Raw genomic sequence first — 25,289 nt, 5'->3', positions numbered from 1 at the left:
GAAAATCTGACTATAATTTACATTAATCTTATATTTATATTTGATTTGGCTATTTCTACTCTTAGGTATATTCCGACTGAACAGTACTCCAAAAGGGCGAAAAGTGGAACTTTTTTCCTACAAAAGTTAGTCATCGCTTGCTATAATGAAAATTAAAAAAAAATTTTTTTGTGTTAGGAAATATAGACACAGTTTCTTTGGAAAAGTTGTAATTGGGGTGGTCGGGAACAAGCGGAACCTATACAAGTTTATAGTGCTTGACTTAAGCTTTAAGATGAAGCGCTGATTTTATAAATTTGCTTGCCCCTTTTTACCCTATGGGTTCGTGAAGCTATGGAAATTTAATGCTTGAATATGCGATAACTTAGCAAGTACACGTCCAAGAGATTTGCGGTCTTCTGTAAAAACGTGTATTTTAAGTGCTTCGATAATTGCCTAGAACATTATATTCTTGTAAAATGCAACTAAGAAGAGCTAAGTATGAAAAACCAATTTTTAAGGAAGTTTTGAAGAAATGCCCTATAGTTTAGCACTCGATAAAGATAGAAATTTGATTTCTTCAGCAAAGTTGCTTGTTTTCACATTGCTTACAACTTTGCCGAAGAAACTATGTCTGTATTTCCTGACACAAAAAAGTTATTTTATTATTGGGGAAGAATAAATGCTTAATGCGAAAAATGTAGATTCAGGCAAACTGAAAATTCTTGATATTAGGTCAAAAATATAGACTTAGCGAAGGTGAGAGTCGAACTCACAGCTCCCAATCTCTAGTTGAGCGTGTTGTTTAACCAATTACACCACTAAGTGAGGAGAATTTTGCCTGAATCTACATTTTTCGCACTAAGCATTTATTCTTCCCCAATGGAAAAGTTAAGCTGACTGCTATACGTCGTTAGAAAAAAGAATGCGTCTGTCGAGACATCATTATTGTTGCAGCCTCAGCATAATCTGTGCTACAACGCTATTGACGACATTTCAGACGCTCTCTTATCAACCCAGTTGGTCTGAAACAACCCTGACAAGGTCTACAGAACCAGTATAATTCGGTGCGTCCATCTACCGTTCTCCGCCGTGTACCAGTCTTGCTGTTACTTGACCAACGATTCCTCTCTCACCAGCTTCCGAGCTCTTCTGGTGCTTCGTCTGTTACGGCAGTCGATGTTTTTCATGAGCATGATGCCGATGGGGATCATTCCAGCGATACTGCCTCCGATTTCATTATTCTCAAACGCATTGGTTTTACAGTTACTGACCAGCAGAACCTCCGCTTTACGGTGGGTAATTTGTAGCATTGCCCCCTGCAACCAGTATTCGATCTTTACAATCGTCTCTGTCATCAGCATTTCTACCTCTTTCAGTGACCGAAATTGAAGATACATTTTCCATTGTTGAAAAAAAATTAGTGTACTTTTGAAAACGGTCCGTAATCGGCTGTTCGGCAAAGCTTCCGTTTGATGACGAAACAGAAGCGTTGTACGGCCGTCATGTCAACTTTGCGAATGCATCTCTTGATTCTACTAATCAACTGTTTGCAATTCGTGGCTCTCCAGTTATTTTTGTACACCAAGGAACTCAAAATCCCGAAGAAATCTTCGATTGGGCGCACTGAGACAGATCTTTCGGGTCGTGGTTTTTGGATAAAAATGGGATCGAATGGGTATTCAGGAACGATTGTGTTTTTTTTTGGCGTAATGCGATGATGCTCTATCCGGACACGCAGTGTCCATTTGCATGATGTTTTTTTAGAAACGGGATCAAAATTTTCTTCAAACATTCATATGGTGCATCTTAATTGATAGCCAAACCAGAGCCCAGTAAACATTTTCATATGCATATCAGAGCAATAAATAACTTATATGTACCTATATATATACCCTGAAAAATCGTATCTGATGCACAAAACTAGCATATGCATACTAATTTGGAGGCCATATATGTACTACAAAATATACGTTAACAATTCAACTTTATAAGTCTGCGATAAGGCGACATCCATTTAGTACGTCACGCAAATTTTGACCAAAATTATCCCCCCACCACCCCTTGTCACATTTCGTCACACATTCGTGACCCCCCCTGAGAAAGTACGTCACGTCACGGCAACCCCCCCCCCCCCTTCACAATAAAAAAAATTGAATATTCATTCCAACCTTTTTATTTAAAGCTATCAAATGAATTTCAGCAAATAAAAAAAGGAAAATTTTCGAGCTTATAAGTCCAATTGCTGCGATCGGATACGCTTCAGAAGTCGCTGATGTGCCGTCGATTAATGTTTCGCGCATATCCACGCGCTTTACATCCATCCACTCAAATTCGTCTGATCTAGTTGAAAGAATCAGGACTTCCTGCTGACGTCTTGCAGCAACACGCCTTGGAAAACCTTTTCTGACGGATTTTATCATTTTGTGTATTCATTCAATCGTGCAATCATTCAACACTACCTTAGATGCGAAATTTAATCCGCAAGTGGCGTAAACTCTATCCTTCAGAGAGCTTTTGAGTGAGGGGCAGTATAGATTATATCGAAAAATCTTAAAAGTAGCCGTTAAACTTCGGTATGAATTTTTGTTCATCGATTGAGTTCAGCATGAATATCAAGGGAAAACATTGTCATGGGTCTCTGGTAGCATCCCGTAACCCTTCAGGAGTTTGTGCGACTGCTATTTGCGGTTGCAAAAATCTTTTAGGCAGGACGGTACTCAAGCAGCTCTTCAGTGGAGTACTGCATATTCTGTAAAGCCTTAATGGATAGTTCATACTACATAGAATAAATGAGTCCTGTTCACCCATATACGTTAAAAAATAGTTTTCATTCAAAAAATTTAACTATTTGTTTTAAAATCCATCAGTACGTTAATTTTATAGAAGCTTTCAATAGTTGTGTCTTTAAATGAAGGCTAAATTATAATTTCCCGAATAAATTTTCCATTTGATTTTTTTCATGTGACGTCACATAACTTCATACCCCCCTCCCCCCTACGTCACAAATCGTCACGATTAGGTCAACCCCCCCTCCCCCCTCTAAGCGTGACGTACTTTATGGACGGCCCCTAAGATCCGACTCAAAGCTATTAGTTTTCTTATACTATACAATTCTGTACTGAAAGTCGTAGGTCAATCACTTGCTATCGTCAAATACGACAGAATATAAACTTATGTGCGTTTCATTAGACTATATTTACGATCCTGAATTTATTAAAAGTCAATAACGATAATTTTCGTACATTTGAATACGAGTTAGTGTTTGCTGGGAGGGCTTGTTTTTTTTGTTTAGATTATAGTCACTTTAACCAGTTTTTGGGTCATTCGTGACTTCTGCTGGGTTGGGATTTGAACCCGGGTCCTCGGCGTGAGAGGCGTGTATGCTAACCACTACGCCGGGACTGACCCCGTGGGAGGGCTTGTTGTTGAAGAAACGAGAAAGAGAATGATGTCCTTCTGTGTCCATAATTTTGGCTGGTCTTCCACTACCTGGCTTGCGAATAGTTTTTGGGCATCTGAGGATATGGTAAACAGTCGAAGCCGCAACATATTTGCTTTTTAAATGTTGTACCGTATACTTTTTGCCGAGATTTCTGTTGCAGTTCGTAGAAATGTACAACGCGGTCCCGAAATGCTTCTTGTTTCGACGCCATTTTTAACAAAACTGGGCAAGCATAAACAAAAACCAAAAATTATCACAAAAAGAGGAGAGAGAGAGCTAACACATACATACTCTCATTTCTCTCTGAGCTCGTTTGTTGTTGAGCATAAGGGCCGCGAAAAAATTCCAAAATTTTAGTTACCACCCGTTAGATCGTCGGGGCGAAGAAGGAGACTTGCGGAAATCCCGATGTAATGTTTATCTTCTTTCGCCCCTGCCTGTCCGTCTGTCCAGTCAGTCTCTAGTCAGTCCAGTTTGCCCATTCTGTCCATTCTGTCTGGCCCAGGGACCGAAACGGTTACACTTTTTCCATACATTTACCAGCATGCAATGCCATGCCACACTCTTAACCAATACCATCGCTCAGTACTGTTTATTTTTGTATCGACAGTGCCTATCTCTTATAAGCGTCGAGACTAGCCCGAATACGTACATGATATTAAGGTGAAATTAGTCGTCATCGATTCTGCCAATTTCAAAAGCAGTTTTTTTTGTTTGAAATACAAATTCTGTTCATGAAAATATATTTGCAGTGTTCAAATTCGCAAGAAGAATGCAGTATTTACAATTTTACAAACAAACTTCCGCTTATGGGCCTCAAAACTGCTTCCAAAATTGGGCTTTCCGACGAAAAGTTGATGACTGCTAATTTCCTGCTAAGCAAACATTTTTGTACGTGAGCTGACCAGTCATCAAAATATCGTATAGAAATGGCATGCATTTGCCGCTTTTTGCTTACAGTTACAGTTGGAATAGTATGGAGAAGTGATATGGGGTACCTCCTTATTTAAAACTGTGTTGTTTTGGGGGAAAGCTGTATGTTTGGCTTACGTGCGGTAACAGCAAAAGAGAATGCAAAAAGGTGTCTCCAAGACTGGCGATATTTTCTCCACCATACCGAAAATTGTACAACACGTAGAACAGTAGATGTTTTCGTTGTTCTTGCATTTCTTTTCGGAGCTTGTATACCAGTAACATGTCGCAAAACTGGTAGCAAGAAAGAATGATCAATGTCTTCAAATTTTTGTCTGGCCTGTCTTCAGTCTGTCCCCAGTTTGTCCACTTTTGCCATTCTGTCCAGTCTGTCCAGTCTATCCATTCTGTTCAGTGTATTCAGTCAGTCCAATCTGTTCAATCTGTCCAATCTGTTCAGTCTGTCTCCAGTCTGTCCATTCTATACAGTGTGCCCAGTCTGGCTCCAGTCTGTTCAGTTTGTCTCCAGTCTGTCCAGTCTGTCCATTCTGTCCATTTTGTCCAGTGTGCCCAGTCTGCACATTCTGTGTTAAATCTGTTTATTTTGGCCATTCTGGCCAGTCTGTCCATTGTGCCCAGTCTATCTATTTTGTCCAGCTTGTCCAGTTCGTGTCCAGTCTATCCAATCTATCCAGCCTGTCCAATCTGTCCAGCTCGTTCAGTCTGTCCATTCTGTTTGGCCTGTCCCCGGTCTGTCCACAGTCTGTCTAGTTTGACCATTCTGTCCATTCTGTCAAGTCTATTTAGTCTGTCCAATTTGTTCGACCTGTTTCCAATCTGTCCGATCTGTACAGTCTGTCCGATCTGTCTTCAGTCTGACCAGTTTGTCCATTCTGTCCAGTCTGTCCATTCTGTTCGGTGTGCCCAGTCTATACATTCCGTCTCAAGTCTGTTTAGTTTGACTATTCTGGCCATTCTATCCACTGTCTCCAGTCTACCCATTTTGTCCAGCCTGTCCAGTCTCTCTAGTTTTTCCAGTCTGTCCAGCCCGTCCAGTCTGTCTAGCCCATTCAGTCTGTCCTGTCTGGCCAGTCTGTCTATCTGTATGCCCGCCTGTTTGGCTATCTGCCTGTCTGTCTGTCCAGTCTATCTGCCCAGTCTGTCTGTTTGTAAAGTCTGTCCATTCTGTCTGGCCTGTCTCCAGCCTGTCCATTCTGTCCAGTGGGCCCACTCTGTACATTCTGTTTTAAGTCTGTTTAGTTTCTGGCCAGTCTATCCATTGTGCCCAGTCTATCTATTTTGTCCAGGCTGTCCAATTTGTGTCGAGTCTATCCAATCTATCCAGCCTGTCTAATCTGTCTAGTTTTCCCAATCTGTCCAGCCTGTTCAGTCTGTCCATTCTGTCCAGTCTGCCCAGTCTGTACATTCCGTCTCAAGTCTGTGTAGTTTGACCATTCCGGCCAATCTGTCCATTGTGTCCAGTTTATCCATTTTGTCCAGCATGTCCAGTCTGTCTAGTTTCTCCAGTCTGTCCAGCAAGTTCAGTCTGTCCAGTTTGTCTCTCTGGCCAGTCTGCCTGTCTGTATGCCTGCCTGTTTGGCTATCTAACTGTCTGTCTGTCCAGTCTGTCTGTCTGTAAAGTCTGTCCATTCTGTCTGGCCTGTCTCCAGTCTGTCCAGTTTGGCCATTATATCCATTCTGTCCTGTCTATCCAGTCTATTCAGTCTGTCTAATCCGTCTTTCTGTCCAGTCTGCTTGTTATAAACCGGGATTTCAAGCGCGATTTTTTATGTGATTACATTACGCCGTGATTAGTTAAACGCCGTCGGATGGACCGTATGCCAAACATTCGAGATAAAGTGTGTTGCGGAACAAAGCCTATAGATCTCAGCGATCTTTCTGTTCCTTCTATCGCTCCTCCCGCACCGCCTGAAAAGTTCTGGCTATACCTATCTGGCTTAAACCCATCGCTCACTGATGGTGATGTTCAAAAAATTGTTTTGCGATGTCTGAGCATTTCCGATCCGATTGATACTGTACGGCTTGTACCTAAAGACAAAGATACAAGCAGTATGACATTCGTATCGTACAAAGTTGGCCTCAACCCTGATTTGAAAACGATTGCATTGGATCCTACAACTTGGCCGACCGGCTTGCTGTTTCGAGAATTTATTGATATACCAAAAAACTCCAGTCGTCAAACATTGAAACCATCAGCCCCTCGCAGAATGAGTATTTCACCGGATGCTGCCACCCCCTGCTAAGTGATGTTACTGCCGCTGCCGTTTTGGACCCGGGACACTCCATACCAGGCATTATGGAAGCCCCTAATCCCCCCGACACAGTCGCGCAATCTACTGACTCCCGCCTTCGTCATCGTCCCGGTCCTGTGTTCGGTATGGGTGACGGGGTCTTCCAGCCTGCAAACTCAGGCAAGTATAATTGTTTATTAGAGCAATCGGTACCTGACGAATGTTTCTTCTATGTTCAAAATGTGCGCGGCCTGAGGACAAAAATCGACGAGCTCTTTCTATCGACTGCTGAGAGCGATTTTGACGCTATATTTCTGACCGAGACAGGACTAGATGACCGCATTAATTCGTTACAACTATTTGGCACGGCATACAACGTGTTTCGTTGCGACCGCAACCCAGACAACAGCAACAAGTCTACATTCGGTGGTGTCTTAATTGCCGTTGCACAGCGCTACCCCAGCTCAATCATACGCACGATGAGTGGCAACCGCTTGGAGCAGGTATGTGTAAGTACCACTATCCGTAATAAAAAACTGCTGCTCTGTTGTGTTTACCTACCACCTGAAAAGGCTCGGGACGTCGATGTTGTAAATATCCACATTTCATCCGTCTGTGAGCTGTGCGATGCCTGCTCTGAGCGTGACACTGTTATTGTTTGCGGCGATTTTAATCAGCCGCGCATAGATTGGGAGCCAGCTGCTAATGGCATTCAGAACATCTCCACTTCCCATTTGCCCGGTGCCAGTGTGGCCCTAATAGATGGAATGAATTTTTTAAATCTCTTCCAAATGAACACGCAACGAAATCATCTTAGGCGCATGCTGGACCTTGTATTTTGCTCATCCGATTCCTTTACGGTTGACACTTGTATCACACCGCTACTTCCCGTCGACCCGCACCACCCGCCTCTTATACTATCGTTGCCCGTTCGAAACAATAGTGTTGTTACAGATGCTGTTGCAGTCGAAAGAGGTGAATTAAACTATCGGAAAATCGATTTTGCTGCTTTGATGGAATACTTGACGGACACTGACTGGAACGTCGTTTTCGATTGCGATGATGTTAATGTGATGGCTACACAGTTTTGCAGTACTATTTCTCAGTGGTTGAGTTCAAATCTGCCGTTTGTGAAGCGGCCAGCCACCCCCGCATGGTGCACACCTCGTCTTCGAAAACTAAAGCGGAAACGTAACAGCGCTCAACGTGCACATCGCCGTTGGAGAACTAATCTGACTCGACACAATTTTAAGCGTGCTAGTGATAACTACCGCCATCTGAACGCTTTGTTGTACAAATCGTATGTACTGCATGTGCAATGCGATCTTCGAAAGCAACCGAAAAGATTCTGGCATTTCGTTAACTCCAAGAGAAAAAGCTCTTCTATCCCTAAAAATGTGTGCTATGACGGTATTGAAGTAAACTCAATTGCTGACTCTTGCGAGATGTTCGCAGAATTTTTCGCTTCCGTATTTGCTGATGAAACTGCCTCGGATAGTATCGCTGAAATTGCTGCTGCGCGTGTTCCGGCCGATTTGGTAGATTTGAGTTTGTTTACCATTACTACTGATATGGTGATAGCAGCCGCCAAAAAACTAAAGCGCTCCTATTCTGCGGGGCCTGATGGCATTCCAGCCGTAGTTTTGAGTCGTTGCATAGCAGTGTTGGCTTATCCGTTATGTTCAGTTTTCAATAAGTCATTCGAGCAAGGCGTATTTCCTGATATTTGGAAACAGTCGTTTATGTTCCCGGTATTTAAATCTGGCGATCGTCATAATGTGAGGAATTACCGTGGAATCACCAGTCTCTCGGCGGCATCTAAATTATTTGAAATAATTGTAAGTGGTGTGATACTGTCCTGTACTAAGAACTATATCTCAACGGCTCAGCACGGTTTTATGCCTGGTCGGTCTGTCTGTACTAATCTGTTAGAATTTACATCAATGTGTATTTCGCAAATGGAAGACAAGAAACAAGTGGATGTTATTTATACAGATTTAAAAGCGGCATTTGATCGAATTGACCATACAATACTACTACGAAAACTATCTCGGCTTGGTGCTTCTCAACAAATGGTCAAATGGCTGTACTCATATCTCAGCGGTAGAGTGTTGCGTGTAAAACTCGGCTCCAGTATTTCATCGGTGTTTACTAATAAGTCTGGAGTGCCCCAAGGTAGCAACATGGGACCTTTGCTTTTCTTGTTGTTCTTTAACGACGTCACGTTATCGCTTGGTAATGGTTGCAAATTAATGTACGCTGACGACCTGAAATTGTTTGCTCCAATTCAAAATATTGACGACTGCCACCGCCTGCAAGAGTTGCTCGACGTGTTTGGTGAATGGTGCAAACTGAACTGGCTCATTGTGAGCACTGCTAAATGCGAGGTGATGAGTTTTTACCGCATTAAAAACCCGATTTGCTTCAGCTACACTATTGATGGTATTGAGTTGCGCAAAGTGGATCAAGTTAGTGATCTTGGCGTCTTACTGGACCCAAAATTGACGTTCAACTTACATCGTGTACTAATTATCTCTAAAGCATCTCGGCAGCTTGGATTCATTTTTAAGATTGGACGAAATTTTGAGGATCCGCATTGTCTAAAATCACTGTATTGCGCCCTAGTTCGCCCGCTGTTGGAGAATTGTAGTTTGGTGTGGTTCCCTAAACAGCTAACCTGGAACATACGGATTGAACGCGTGCAAAGGAGATTTATCCGACTTGCTTTACGACATCTTCCATGGAACCACCCAGATAACTTGCCCCCTTATACAGACAGATGCCGTTTACTGGAACTTGACACACTAGAACGTAGACGCAAAATACAACAGGCATTATTTGTAGCCAAAATTATCAACGGCGAAGTTGACTCTCCAACGCTATTGACCATGCTCAATTTCCGGGCATCACAACGACCACTACGCTCAACGGGATTATTGCAAACGCAGTTTCACCGAACTGCATTCGGTTACAATGAGCCAATTACTGAATGCATCAGAACTTTTTCGAAGGTGGAGGAACTGTTTAATTTCGGTGAACCAACGCACTTGTTTGCGCACAAGCTGCGTAGTTTGGATTTTATTTAACTTAAGTTTTAACTTAAGACAGATTCAAGGTCAGATGAATTATCCCAAATAAATAAATAAATAAATAAATTACAATCAGGGGTTGAATCCATCTGAGCATGGCCAATCGTAACAACTGTTGTGTACATATGCAGTTTGACAGCGTTATAAGTAGTTGATTTGCAGCAATCATGGCGAAAGCAGTCTAGCAACTACGCTTGATGCTTCGTTGGTTTTGCCGGCTACACCCCGGAGCGAAAAAGTTGGATATCGTGAGCATTTTGTAACCGCTGGATATAGCCAATCTGGTATTTATAACATCCTCCCCCTCTGAAAAAAGATAAAAGCGTCGAACGGAACCCTGGTTCCGGCCTGGCGTTGGTGCTGCGCGTCCGCAATGTGCACCAGAAGTAATGAAGTATCTGGTCAAAATGGATACTTTTATGGGGAAGTATCTGTCGAGTCCAACCGTGTCTGAGCAGCAAGCAAACACCCAGAAGGAGTAAAAAATGTCGCGGGACGTCTTGGTCATAATGCATGAAGACATCTAGTTGACACTGGACGGCAACGATTGGCTACGGGCGGATACATTACGTTTCTCCACCAAGGAAGTAAGCAATGACGTCCAATATCCCATACCAAGTTCCCAAAGGAGAACCTTCTGTGACTCACCATCAGTGAGAAGCGAATTTCACAAGCCGTTGTTTTTTTTCCTCCAAGCTTACGGTGAACGGGAATATGGACAATACGAAGTGGCTGCCGGAAGTTCCGTCTTCATCAAGAAGTGTCACGTGAAGAAGATGTGCTCTTTTGGCCGGACCTGCCCTCGGGTCATTATGTCAAGAAATCACTAGAAAATATTTGGCCGAACCTCAATCGCAGGATTACAGGATGGTCAAATTGAATAGAAAAAAGTTTTCCTAACAAAAACTTACAGTCCTTACAGGAAAAAAAAAAGATATTTCAGTATTTCCAAAGTTACCTACAAAAAAATGATGCATGAGAAACTTTTAGAAAATACTTTGAGTTTTCATAAAAAAATATTGAAAAAATAAAAATTATTTTCTACACTAGAAAAAAAAACATTTCAAAAATTAAAACTCGATTTCCCAAAAAACGCCATCGCAGAAATTCATGAAATTTTTTCTAGATAGATAATTACGTGGCCTACAACTCTTCCATACATTGCAAAATGGTCATATTTAAAAGAAAAAAGTTTTTCTAACCAAAACTTTTAGCTGTTTATATCTTTTTTTCAGTATGTATATGAAAAAGTTTTTGTTAGGAAAATTTTTCTCTCTTCAATTTGACCATTTTGCGATGCATAGAAGACTTGTACGCCATATAATAATCTGTCTCCAGCAAAAATTTCATCAATTTCTGAGATGGTGTTTTTTGGCAAATAGATTTTTAATTTATAAAATACTTTTTTTCCAGTGTAGAAATTAATTTTTAAATTTTTCAGTATTTTTTTATAAAAATTTAGAACATTTTCTAAAAGTCACCCACAGATCATTTTTTTGTAGGTCCTACAGTTTACGAGTTAAATTTTTTATTAAAAACAAAGAAAAAAATTGCGCCCTTTCCAAAAGTTAGTCTAGATCAGTTTTGGAAAAACTAAGTATGCAAAGTTGCTTATTTACATGAACTCTTTGCACACACAATGTTTCATTGAATCCTGAGAGGGTCGTGCTAACCTTTGGTCGAGTTGGCGTGATATCCGTCAATGTAAAAAATTTCAACTTGACTATATTGAAAAGAATTTTTTAAACGAAGTTTTCGAAACGTTCTAGAAATTATAGATTTCCGAACTAGATTTGTGAACGACGTTTTTACATGGAATAAAAAGAAATGGTTCCAAATGAAACCCTTGCGGATCATTTTTTTCGACCAAGAGTAGATTTGGCATCTCCACATTCAATTTAATAATTTGTTGGAGGCCGTTCTGAATGCGAAAGAAGGAGGCACGCATTGTAACGATTGAGTGTGCGAATTTATGGTTTGTGTCAATTTTGCTTTTGTTTTGACACCAGAAAACGATTTGAGGGTGACTTAAATAAAATCTGATGAGAATCATTTATCAAAAACTTCCGATTTACAATTGCAAAGCCAAAGCCAAAGCCAACTGCGTCCAACTTTGTGCAGACTTTCGGTATAAACATTGATATAACAATTGATAATTTTTACTGCAATACAATGGAGACACATGATACTTTATTTTTACCTGCATGAAACAGATATTTTTTGTGTATGATTGGAAACGCATAGTTCTGGTTCGTCTTTCATTCACAAAGCGTGAGTTGCAAATGTAATTGATAGTTGATACAATAATAATGTTTTTTTTCCTGAAACGCCTAATCTATACCTATAAAGAAGGATTTCTGTCTGTCTGTCTGTCTGTCTGTCTGTCTGTCTGTCTGTCTGTCTGTCTGTCTGTCTGTCTGTCTGTCTGTCTGTCTGTTTTGTGTTCCTTATAGAATCAAAAACTACTAAACCAATCGGCGTGAAAATTTGCATGTAGAGGTTTTTAGGGCCAGGAAAGGTTTTAGTGATGGTTAGAGACCCCTCCCCCCACTAAGAGGGGGGGCTACCATACAAATGAAACACAAATTTCTGCATAATTCGAGAACTAATTAAGCAAATAGAACCAAATTTGGCATGTGGGTGTTTTCGGTGACAAGAATTTATTCTAGGGTAATTTGAGACCCCTCCCCTCTTTATAAGGGGAATTATAACTCCTCTCCCCTTTAAGAGGGGGGGTTTCCATACCAATTTCCTCATAACTCGAGAACTAATCAAGCAAATGGAACCAAATTTGGCATGTGAAGGTTTTCGAGGGCAAGAAAATTTTCTATGTTGAATTAGGACCCCTCCTCACTTTAAGAGGGGGGGCTCCTGTACAAATGAAATACCAATTTCCTCATAACTCGAGAACTAATCAAGCAAATGGAACCAAATTTGGCATGTGTGTGTTTTTGAAGACAAAATCTTTTTCTATGATGAATTGGGACCCCTCCCCACTTTAAGAGGGGGGGGGCTCCTATACAAACGAAATACAAATTTCCTTATAACTCGAGAGCTAATCCAGCAAATGGAACCAAATTTGGCATGTAGGTGTTTTTGGAGGCAAGAATGTTTTCTATGATGAATAAGAACCTCTCCCCACTTTAGGAGGGGGGGCTCCTGTACAAATGAAATACAAATTTCCTCATAACTCGAGAACTAATCAAGCAAATAGAACCAAATTTGGCATGTGGGTGTTTTCGGTGACAAGAATTTATTCTATGGTAAATTGAGATCCCTCCCTCTTTATAAGAGGAATTTTAACTCCTCTCTCCTTTAAGAGGGGGGGCTGCCATACAAATTTCCTCATAACTCGAGAACTAATCAAGCAAATGGAACCAACTTTGGCATGTGAAGGTTTTCGAGGGCAAGAAAATTTTCTACGGTGAATTAGGACCCCTCCCCACTCTAAGAGGGGGGGCTCCTGTACAAATGAAATACAAATTTCCTCCTAACTCGAGAACTAATCAAGCAAATAGAACAACATTTGGCATGTGGGTGTTTTTTTTGGTGACAAGAATTTATTCTATGGTGAATTGAGACCCCTCCCCTCTTTATAAGAGGAATTATAACTCCTCTCCCCTTTAAGAGGGGGGACTTCCATACAAATTTCCTCATAACTCGAGAACTAATCAAGCAAATGCAACCAAATTTGGCATGTGAAGGTTTTCGAGAGCAAGAAAATTTTCTATGGTGAATTAGGACCCCTCCCCACTTTAAGAGGAGGGGCTCCTGTACAAATGAAATACAAATTTCCTCATAACTCGAGAACTAATCAAGCGAATTGAACCAAATTTGGCATGTGTGTGTTTTTGGAGACAATTTTTTTTTCAATGATGAATTGGGACCCCTCCCCACTTTAGGAGGGGGGGTCCTGTACAAACGAGATACAAATTTCCTCATAACTCGAGAACTAATCCAGCAAATGGAACCAAATTTGGCATGTAGGTGTTTTTGGAGGCAAGAATTTTTTCTGTGATGAATTAGGACCTCTTCCCACATTAGGAGGGGGGGCTCCAATACAAATGAAATACAAATTTTCCCATAACTCGAGAACTAATCAAGCAAATGGAACCAACTTTGGCATGTGAAGGTTTTCGAGGGCAAGAAAATTTTCTACGGTGAATTAGGACCCCTCCCCACTCTAAGAGGGGGGGCTCCTGTACAAATGAAATACAAATTTCCTCCTAACTCGAGAACTAATCAAGTAAATAGAACAACATTTGGCATGTGGGTGTTTTTGGAGGCAACCATTTTTCCCATGATGAATTAGGACTTCTTACCTTTTTAGGAGGGGGGGGGGGGGGCTCCCATTCAAACGAAATACAAATTTGCTCATAACTTTAGAACTAATCAAGTAAATGGAACCAAATTTGGCATGTGAGAGTTTTAGATGGCAGAATTTTTTTTCTGTGGTGTATTACGACCCCTTTCCCTTTTAAGAGGGTGGGCTTCCATACAAATGAAATACAAATTTCCTTATAATTTGAGTACTAATCAAGCAAATGGAACCAAATTTAGCATGTAGGAGATTTTTGAGTCTTGAATTTATTTTATGATAGTTAGAGACCTCTCACCCCTGTGGTAGGGGGATATGAACTCTCATACAAATAAAACAGAAATTTTGGCGAAACTCAAAAACTAATCCAACTCGAGAAATTCGAGACTCTTCCATAAAACATTAATCAATAACAAGACCACAAAAACTATCTATAGTAACACTAGATCATTCAGGACGAGCCGGTCGCGAGTGTTGCCGGTGACCCGCCGTCGGAAGCGCCGCCCACTGGGGGACTTGCAAAACTCGAGAAGTGATAAAGATCATCCGAGATTCATGATTTATGTACAACACAGGTTAATTTGTGGCAATACGAAGTTTGTCGGGTCAGCTAGTAGTCACATAAAAGGATTATGTCTGCAGCGTGCATTTCTAGGCATCAGTTCGAATGGTCGAAAAGCTAAAAATATCCCATTTTGCGTTGGCTTTATTCTGCACCAGCAGCAAAATTTCCTAATCCCTTCCGGAATGTGTCACCGCGCAAAACCCAATGACACACTATGAACACGGAGTGTTTCAAATTGTTTAGGCCCCAAACATCGGTTCCCGCATCGGCGGGTGGCGAATTGCCGGTAATCTCAGCCGAAAGAATAATCCACCGATTATGGAACTAACGAATAAATCCGCGCCGATAGAAAAACTCATAATTCCAACAGCAATTAAAACCTTCGAGCCAATATGTCATTTCGCACAAAAGACCTGCCCAAATCCTTTAAAACCACTCATTTGCTAGGACCCCACTCGCATGGCTTCGTACATACATACGTATGGAACGGTTTCCGTCCCGTTCCGTGGGGCGGTTCCCAGTTCGTTATCATCGGGCATGCAGGGTGCCATATGTGTGCCTTACCGTTTTCGTGCTGATGCTGGTGATCTCGTTCGTTTCGTCCGATATCAGCTTGGACGAGTTGTACCACGTCATGTTGGCAGCCGGCCGAGCGCCACTCACCTTCCGGGCGTCCAAAACCATATAGGCACAGGAAGTTTTAGAATCGGTTAAACGGTGTCAGTGAAGGTGTCGGCGGTGGGTGTACCGAGGCATCATGGAAAAGGTGTAAAAGTAAATTTAATTATTCAAATTTATTCAATTAACTTGCCTTTCGGCACGCAATCATTAAACCTAGGCCGTCTAGGCCCGGTCGGCGTTCGGCGTATCGAACGGCCTGGCCGGTCGGTAGGGGGAGGACTTCCGACTAAAGCAAATGACTTGGGGCTATTTTTTCGGTTGGATGATGGGCGCTTACCTGGCACTGTAACAACACTTTGGTACCCTGCACCGTGTGATGTTTGACACCGGATAAATTGATCTTTGTAGGTCTCACTGCGTGCGAAAAAAGGACGAAATAGAGAGGACGAGAGTAGAGTGGGTTTTACGCTGAATCGATGCTGAAGGCAATTTTCACGCTCACCTTGTAAATCGATATGAAAATGATTATCCACAACCAGCTGCAGTTCTTTCATCTCGACGCGACAGTTGTAGGTGGCGCCCAGTTCCTGCCGCGACAGAGTGAGTGATAGCGTTGACTTGACTGTGAATAGCCCATTGTGGTCCTCCACAATCTGTGAATCTGTGCGAGATGGAAAAGAGGCAAATTGAATTTCGTACCATAATGCTTCCCATAACGAGGCCTGGTTTACCTCTAACAACGTTCCCGGATCGATGCCAACTTATCACAGGTACTGGACGGGCGCCATAAACTTCGCAAACGACTTGCAGATCCTGACCCTCCCGCATCGGTCCAACGTGTGAACCGTTCTTAATACTATTTCTACTGCCATCCTGGAGTGCTATTACAGAGGGTATGGCTGTCGATGGAATAGGATGGGATGAAAATTCGAACCAAACATATACATATCGGATTATGTTCACTGCCGGTCGGCATCGATTGGCACTTACCGTAAACATTGAGTGCTATACTATACGCTCCGGAGTTCTCACACAACTCGGAGGGTTCTAAAAAAGTAGTTTCACACAGATATGTATCTTCGTCGGAGATTTCCACGTTCTTAAAGATGAGCCGGCTGCTCTGCGCCTCGTGGGCCAGGTACAGACGATCGTTGTAGCTGCCCTCGACCTTGGCCACCTCGCCGTCACCGGAGACGACCGCGATGCGATCGGTGCCCTTGAACCACTTGAGCGAGTGCAGCTCGCCGCAGGTCGCGATGTCGATCGGGCATGTCAGTTCCACCTTTTCGCTTCTTAAAACTGATACCGTTTCATCTGGAATGGAAAAAAAAGAGAGAGAAAGAGGGTAGGATGAGATCGAGTCCATATTTGCATTGGGTGATTTATTTTCTGCTCCAATTTAAAACTGCCTTTAGAGAAAAATGCATTCCGATGAAATTTTTGTGCACAATTTTACGAGCGATAGGAAATTGTTTCAAGCAGCATTGGTGCCTTTGTTTGGTTTTCATTAACTTTGAACGCTCCCCTTTTGTGTGACCCGATTCAGAACCTTGTGTTTAAATGAGATAATGGTAAAGATATTTCGATCAAGATAGGGAAAACACATCACAAACTGCTAGGTGAGCTTTCTTTTTGACGACTCAAAAACACTGTTGGAAATTAAAATATTAAAACCTGTTCTAAAAATAAATGCTGAAATCAAATCTCCCATCTCTCAAACTTTAAAACAATTATAATCAATTCTTATACTTTTTAATAAGATCACAGTCACAATGAAGGACTCCTGGAAATAACTCGAATTACGTATTTCAAATTACAGAAATATATCAAATTATTTCTTGTCAGTATTAAATTTGTGAAACATCTATCAACAGGGAAGGAAGAAATTGAGACGTTTCGTAACAACCGCTTCTTTATTATTGATCAAATGTTAATTTCACTGGGAGTATTCAGTCAGTAAAGGTATAAGGATACTCTAGACCCTCTATAGACCAAAAGCCCAATTTCTATAGGCCAAGTTTGTAGCGCCTTATTTCACTTTTTTTAAATAAATACATACACACTTAACCTAAACTGTTGCTAGACGTTCCGGGAGATATGGATTTCTTTTAGCTGACCACAATGAAACTCACATCCGTTGTTATATTAGTAGTAGCAGCTTTAGCTGTAGATTTATTTATAACTAGTTGATTGCCCGATCTCACTCGGGGCGTCTTTGTCACTCAGTCACTTGTACTTCTGTAACGAAACATTTGTAACAAAAACTCCAACAAAAATATTGCAAGAAATAAAACCCTTTTTTTCATTTGAATATGTCTACTCGCTTTGTCAGTTCCTCTTACATTGTCCCTCAACCACTTGTAAGTCTGTCTTCTTGTCAGTAATCCCTATAAATCTACACAAAACCTTTTTTACGTTTTTGAACCCTTCCCTTTTTAATGGTCACCCTATTCCCCTTTTCAAAAATCCAGTAATTTGTACAATGCTATCGTTTCAAATGCAAGAGAACGCACCCCTTTACCCATGTGAACCTTTCTTTCCCCTTGTAAGAGACCGTTTCCCTCTTTTGTCAACCTCCCGGCATAAAATAATTATGCCAAAAAACATGTGTTTGACAAACGACGTTTGATGAATAAGTTCCAGAACTTACGTCCAGAACGTCCAGAAGTTCCGGAGCTATGGCGGAACATACATTCATACCTTCCCAGTCAGCTCCCCCTTCTGTCTTATAACTAATTATCGGTTTGCTCAATGAAAATCGCTATAATGGAAACGAAACAAAGGTTCATTTACCATCTTCCTCCTCGGTGGAACTCCCCTCTTTTCTCAAAGTCAGTTGCACAACTGCAATCAGTTTAAATGCAAGAGAAACGCAACCCCTTTTACTTACTTAGGTCTCTCTCCCTTGTTACGGATTCCCCACTTTCGTTAACTTCCCAGTACTGATTCCCTAATGTCAAGGAACATTTGCGCCAAGTTTGATGAAGAATTGTTCAAGCATTTCGGAGTTATGGCCTCCCCCTGCTGTGAACCCTCCCCCACTGTTATGACCCCCCACCCCTCTTTTGTCAACCCCCTGAGTTCTGATTCCCTTATGTCAAGGAACATGTCTGCTAAGTTTGGTGAAAAAGCGTCCAGGCATTTCGGAGTTATGGACCTTCGCCCCCCACCCCCCCCCCCCCCCCAATTACGACTCCCCTATTATTAACCCCTCAGTGCTAGTTTCCTTATATCAAGGACTACGTGTGCCAAGCTTGGTAGAGATCGGTCAAGGCGTTCTGGAGTTATGGTGGAACATACAAACATACTCACGTTCATTTCATTATTTTAGCTGAATGAGATTAACTAAGTGTTTCAATAAATAAATTTACTTTTAGTATCGGAAACAGTTCGGAAAACAGTTTACGATCTTCTGGCCGGATTTGGCTTCATGTTATTATGCAATGTTGAAATACAGACCTAACATTAGTTTTGTAAGCTTAGCAACCTTTGATTTATACGTTTACTATAAATACGACTAGCTCTAGTGTGAGTCTAACTCTTTGTTAATAAACCGGCTCCCACGCAACGGGTAACCATAGTAATCGCGAGTCATGTTAGAAAATTTTCACTCATCGAATTTACTAGAAGTCACAAGTTATTTTTTCGTTGGAAGAACCGAAGAATTCAAGAATCGTGAAAATGGACGCGGACCGTACCCGACGCGTGTACGCGTGTACGCGTTTGACGGAAGGAATTTTTCAAATTAGAGTTTCCGGATGGAGGCATACCTGGAAGAGGTTGGTTTGCTCCATTGCATCCAGACGATGTTGGAGGATGAAAATCTTTACCAGGAAAACGGGTTTGATGCTGCGGAAGTGGTGGCGGAGAAGGAGCGAAAGCAGATACGGCGGAAGCAAGAGGACGCCAAGTGCAAGTCAATCCTGATCCACAAAATTGCAGACTCCCAGCTGGAATATATTCGCGGTAAACGATCTCCCAAGGACACTTGGAACACGCTTAAAGACACATTTGAGCGGAAGGATGTGTCAGGAATTTTCTTTCTACTGAAACAGCTGACTGGAATGAAGTACAACGATAAGTCGCCGATGGAGGAACATATCCTTGTTTTCGAAAAGGTAGTACGTGAACTAGAATCCGCCGAGATTAAATTTGCTGAGGCCGTAATAGTATTCTTTCTGCTGCAAACGATGCCTGAGTCGTACAATCTGTTGATAACAGTTTTGGAAACGTTACCGGTAGAACAATGTTCGAAGGAATTTGTCAGGACGAGATTGCTGAATGAAGATGTGAAGCGACAACACATCACTGAAAAGCTGAGGCTCCGCATCAGTCGGATTTTCCCTCCACAGGAACCGCTGACAGTTTTGATCGTCTAATGACATCCACAACTGATGAAACATCTCCCTCAGATCACCACAGATTGCCACCTTGTTCTCTCGGAACTGAATGAGCACGGATCCGAGCGACGTTAACTGATCCGGTCCAGTTAGCAACATAGAGCTCGGTGGTACGCCGTTGGTTTTTGGCTGCCGCATCCAAAACGATGCGGGTCTTACCCGGTTTGTTCGAATTACAGACGGGGAAGATAGGAAGATACCATACTCGACTGTGGTTCTCCGATATCTCCACTGTTGACTGGCTACGTATGTATCCCTTCTCCATATATTCTCTGATTTTCGCTCGAATTACTGCTACCAGATTAGGGTCCTTTTTAAGCCGTGAATCCAAATAGCTGTAACGCCATGGGTTTACTGTTTGGGAGCTGAAAGCTGTCGTACTTCCAGAGTAACTTACATACGTAGTGACCACTTTTGTCTTGCGTGATGGCCTTGAGGATACTTTCTGCTCGCCGATCGTAGATTGAAGCAAGAGTGTTCTTAGGCTTGGATATTCCTAAGCTTTCGAGCGCTCAGCGGAAGGAGCAACCGAAACTAACATCCTATCCCAGCCAAGATTCAAGCGTACGATGACTAAGGATGCTATACCGGTTTTACCGGTATTACCGGGGTATTTTTCAATACCGAATTACCGGTATTTCCGCGATCAAAAACCGGTATATTCGGTATTTTTTTTGTATGATCAAATAATAACTCAAGAAGCTTAAATCGCTGGTAAAACTTTTGAAGCATAGAGCAAACTTAATTTCATGATTGAACCAGAGTGCCTCGTGTTTTTCAAGCAGCCGTTTCCATTCAACTCGTTCCACTCCATGGGCTACTCGTCGCCAATTTCCCATTTGTCTCAGAAGTCGCAAATGTCATCTTGCACGTTGAGCCCCTCTGTTCCTGGTGCCGATGGGGTCGTTGAAGAGAACTGTCTTCCGGCATCTTCGATGTGTCCATCCCACCGTAGCCTACCAACTTTCGTCAGCTGTACGATGAATCTCCCCGAGCAATGCTTTTAGTTCGTGATTTATGCGCTTCTGCCACTCTCTGCTTTCAGTTTGTACTCCACCAAATATCATCTGTACCATCTTCCGGCCAAACACGACAAGGGCGCGTATTTCCACCATTAGCGATGTCACAGCTTAAAGTCCGTAAAGAACTACCGGTTAAATAAGGGTTTTGTACATTGTCTGCTTCGTACGGCGGCGTATGCTTCTTGATCGTAACGTTTTGCGAAGTGCAAAGTAGGTTCAATTTCTTGCTTGTATTCGCCAAATAATTAAGAATATTGCGTAATAGAATAAATGTGCGATATCAGTGAAGCTATTCAGAAAATCTTCAGTTGCTAGGACAAACTGGAATAGAAATAACTTTATGTTTAGTTAGAATAGCCTGTTGGCAGGGCTGAGACAATTCTGCGGGCTTCAATCATCGCTTCGATCGTTTCTGTCCGATCTGAGAAGCAACGATTCGCTTTACTTATGCGATGAGGAATTCATGAAGAAAGAAGATCTTGTCGCAGTGCTAGAACCAGTCTGCTGCTGTCGAATTGCTGTACCGGAAAAATTGCAAACTTTACGAACTACGAACTCTAAAACTACTCTCGGAACACCTTTCAGGTACCGCACAACTGGCGTTCGAGTTACTGTATCGGTAGAATTTCAGAGAGAGCTCGTATATTTAAATTTATTCGTTTTATAATTAATCGCACTATTCGGGATGACTTTGTAGTATTCTTCAAGGCTTCAAGGATGTTTTGAAAACAAAATACTGTTTTAAAAGTCAATGGAATAAATTCAGTAACCGAGTAGGCAGAGGAACCAAATCAACTGAACGTCCAGTTATAATCTATACCTATAAAGAAGGATTTCTGTCTGTCTGTCCTGTGTTCCTTATAGAATCAAAAACTACTGAACCAATCGGCGTGAAAATTTGCATGTAGAGGTTTTTTGGGCCAGGAAAGGTTTTAGTGATGGTTAGAGACCCCTCCCCCCACTAAGAGGGGGGGCTCCCATACAAATGAAACACAAATTTCTGCATAACTCGAGAACTAATCAAGCAAATGGAACCAAATTTGGCATGTGAAAGTTTTCGAGGGCAAGAAAATTTTCTATGTTGAATTAGGACCCCTCCTCACTTTAAGAGGGGGGGCACCTGTACAAATGAAATACCAATTTCCTCATAACTCGAGAACTAATCAAGCAAATGGAACCAAATTTGGCATGTAGGTGTTTTTGGAGGCAAGAATTTTTTCTATGATGAATAAGAACCTCTCCCCACTTTAGGAGGGGGGGCTCCTATACAAATGAAATACAAATTTCCTCATAACTCGAGAACTAATCAAGCAAATAGAACCAAATTTGGCATGTGGGTGTTTTCGGTGACAAGAATTTATTCTATGGTAAATTGAGACCCCTCCCTCTTTATAAGCGGAATTGTAACTCCTCTCCCCTTTAAGAGGGGGGGCTTCCATACAAATTTCCTCATAACTCGAGAACTGATCAAGCAAATGGAACCAAATTTGGCATGTGAAGGTTTTCGAGGGCAGGAAAATTTTCTACGGTGAATTAGGACCCCTCCCCACTCTAAGAGGGGGGGCTCCTGTACAAATGAAATACAAATTTCCTCCTAACTCGAGAACTAATCAAGCAAATAGAACAACATTTGGCATGTGGGTGTTTTTTTTGGTGACAAGAATTTATTCTATGGTGAATTGAGACCCCTCCCCTCTTTATAAGAGGAATTATAACTCCTCTCTCCTTTAAGAGGGGGGGCTTCCATACAAATTTCCTCATAACTCGAAAACTAATCAAGCAAATGCAATCAAATTTGGCATGTGAAGGTTTTCGAGAGCAAGAAAATTTTCTATGGTGAATTAGGACCCCTCCCCACTTTAAGAGGAGGGGCTCCTGTACAAATGAAATACAAATTTCCTCATAACTCGAGAACTAATCAAGCGAATTGAACCAAATTTGGCATATGTGTGTTTTTGGAGACAATTTTTTTTTTCAATGATGAATTGGGACCCCTCCCCACTTTAGGAGGGGGGTCCTATACAAATGAAATACAAATTTCCTCATAATTCGAAAACTAATCAAGCAAATGGAACCATATTTGGCATGTGGGTGTTTTTGGAGGCAACCATTTTTCCCATTATGAATTAAGACTTCTTACCTTTTTAGGAGGGAGGGGGGGGGGCTCCCATTCAAACGAAATACAAATTTGCTCATAACTTTAGAACTAATCAAGCAAATGGAACCAAATTTGGCATGTGAGAGTTTTAGATGGCAGAATTTTTTTTCTGTGGTGTATTACTACCCCTTTCCCTTTTAAGAGGGTGGGCTCCCATACAAATGAAATACAAATTTCCTTATAATTTGAGTACTAATCAAGCAAATGGAATCAAATTTAGCATGTAGGAGATTTTTGAGTCTTGAATTTATTTTATGATAGTTAGAGACCTCTCACCCCTGTGGTAGGGGGATATGGACTCTCATACAAATAAAACAGAAATTTTTGCGAAACTCAAAAACTAATCCAACTCGAGAAATTCGAGACTCTTCCATAAAACATTAATCAATAACAAGACCACAAAAACTATCTATAGTAACACTAGATCATTCAGGACGAGCCGGTCGCGAGTGTAGCCGGTGACCCGCCGTCGGAAGCACCGCCCACTGGGGGGCTTGCAAAACTCGAGATAGTGACAAAGATCATCCGAGATTCATGATTTATGTACAACACAGGTTAATTTGTGGCAATACGAAGTTTGTCGGGTCAGCTAGTTTATCATAAATGTCAGTATTCAGTAAACTCTTGAACAAGGGTTTTCCTAGATACATTTCTAATTTACCACTAGGAATTGTTCTTTCTTTCTCTGTGGACACCGAATGAAGATTCTCTGCTTCCGGAAGATTTTCATTAAAATTTGTTCTCGTTTAAAAGATGGCACGGTAAATACTCTTCGCATTGTTAAATATTATTATTTTAATGAACTAGCTCAATTAAAAAAATTGAGTACCATTGATTATGGAAAGATTCTCTTCAAATCATATAATTTTTAAATGCAGTTTTCAAATGTTAACTTTTACCGGTTTTTACCGGTTTTACCGGTATTGCATTTATCAATACCGAAAAACCGGCTTTCAATATACCCCCCGATATTGGCATCTCTAACGATGACTGTCTTTTTAAACCAGCGTCTTACATCGACGGCACATAGAACCTACTGAAAATCAATATTTTCAAACATTAGTACATAAAAAACCGCATACAATAATCAGGCCACAATTGAAGCAGATAAATAAATCAGTAAAAGTGTTTGATAACTCTGATAATCTTGTAATTTGTATGGGTATTTCTGTAAAAAGTCACGCTGTTCAAAAGAGTCACGAAACATATACGCCTTGACTAGTTGCCAAAAAACGAAGCATTGCAGATGCTTTCCATAAAAGAAATATTGAAGAAAGGTATTTTTTTGTTAAACCGCAATAATGTTTGAACCAAAAACCCATTTTTATGCGATTTAGTACCTGCTAGTTCATGCTTGTATTCAAATTTAGATTCAAAAGCGCTAAGTCATATGTAAAATTTGATGTTTTCATATTTAATTTAGGCTTATACAAATTTGAAAAAAAGTTTATGTCACCCCCCCCCCCCTTCAAAAATTTTCGAAATTTGAAGGGGCAAAAAAATATAGTGCAATAATGTTACATTCTTTAATGGTAAGCAGATTTTTACAATTCAACAAGTTTACATCTCTAAATTACACAATTCGTGCAAAGTTGAAGTAATTTACCCGTTAGTCTCGATCAACTATCCTACACCATCTTTGCTTTCTGATTCCTGCTACAGGACACAGACAACTATTGTGCTTAACCTTTAAGTTCCGACGCCAAAAATTGGGGTGCTTGGAATTAGACTTTTGGCCCATTTACTTTAAATTTTGTTCCATTTTAATTCAAATTGCTTCAAAAGAACCGAATTAGATTGAGGCATCAATCAACTAAACAATGTATTAGTGAAATTTGCTACTACTTTTGACGAAGATATTCCGAATTGCTGTGGGATTATATTTTACTGTCATAGGTAGTAGATAAGATTAAAATAGAAATACAACATATTACACACTTCGGAACATCAGCTTTCGGTGCTTTCGGGGCTCCAAATTGATCGTTTTATTCCGTAGTGTCCATGTACCTACCCTAATTTTTAATGTAAGGGACGAAAAACTTAAAGATAATTTTTTTTCCATGCATTGGACGCATGCAGAAAGGATGTCACTGAACTGTTCGAAACTTTTCTGGATATTGTCATGTTGTGATTATCACTGGGATCAACGGTGGCCCCGACCATTACATCAAATCAAGTCATGTTAAGTTATATGGCTTTTTTATTGAGCTTTAGTATGGAAATTACGAAGGTGGAATTAAATTGGAATAACACTTTCATTGTTAGGCAGTCGAAACAGTTTATCTCTCCAAACATTTCAATAGTTCGCAAAATCCTAGAGCTTTCGAAGAAAGATCTAAACATTTATACTGATCTTATAACAGGACATTGTCCAAACCGCTATCATCTGTAGCTTATGCCAGGTGATATATGTCGATTCTGTGGCAAAGAAAAAAAGACTCGGAACACCTGTTATGCCGATGTCCGGCATTTTTCAATTAAAGATCAAGGTTCTTCGACAGAGGGCTGTTAGAAGCCATGATATTTGG

At 41.1% G+C, this 25,289-nt stretch overlaps 1 protein-coding gene across 1 annotated transcript in view; it reads right to left on the bottom strand.

The window, feature by feature from the left end:
• The window catches only part of LOC128737075 (hemicentin-2), a gene marked incomplete at its 5' end in the record, with an annotated part of 63,393 nt that extends 40,205 nt beyond the window's left edge, over positions 1-23,188 (bottom strand). Inside the window, 6 exon segments of the mRNA XM_053831627.1 lie at positions 15,125-15,223; positions 15,519-15,595; positions 15,684-15,842; positions 15,913-16,080; positions 16,172-16,506; positions 23,133-23,188. Of these exon segments, the coding sequence (XP_053687602.1) occupies positions 15,125-15,223; positions 15,519-15,595; positions 15,684-15,842; positions 15,913-16,080; positions 16,172-16,506; positions 23,133-23,188 (894 nt within the window).
• Between the last annotated feature and the right edge of the window lie 2,101 nt (positions 23,189-25,289).

Source organism: Sabethes cyaneus, chromosome 2 (assembly GCF_943734655.1).
Source record: "Sabethes cyaneus chromosome 2, idSabCyanKW18_F2, whole genome shotgun sequence".
NCBI classification, from domain to species: domain Eukaryota; kingdom Metazoa; phylum Arthropoda; class Insecta; order Diptera; family Culicidae; genus Sabethes; species Sabethes cyaneus.
Note: the sequence above shows the minus strand (reverse complement) of the source record. Positions and strands in the feature narration are given on the sequence as shown.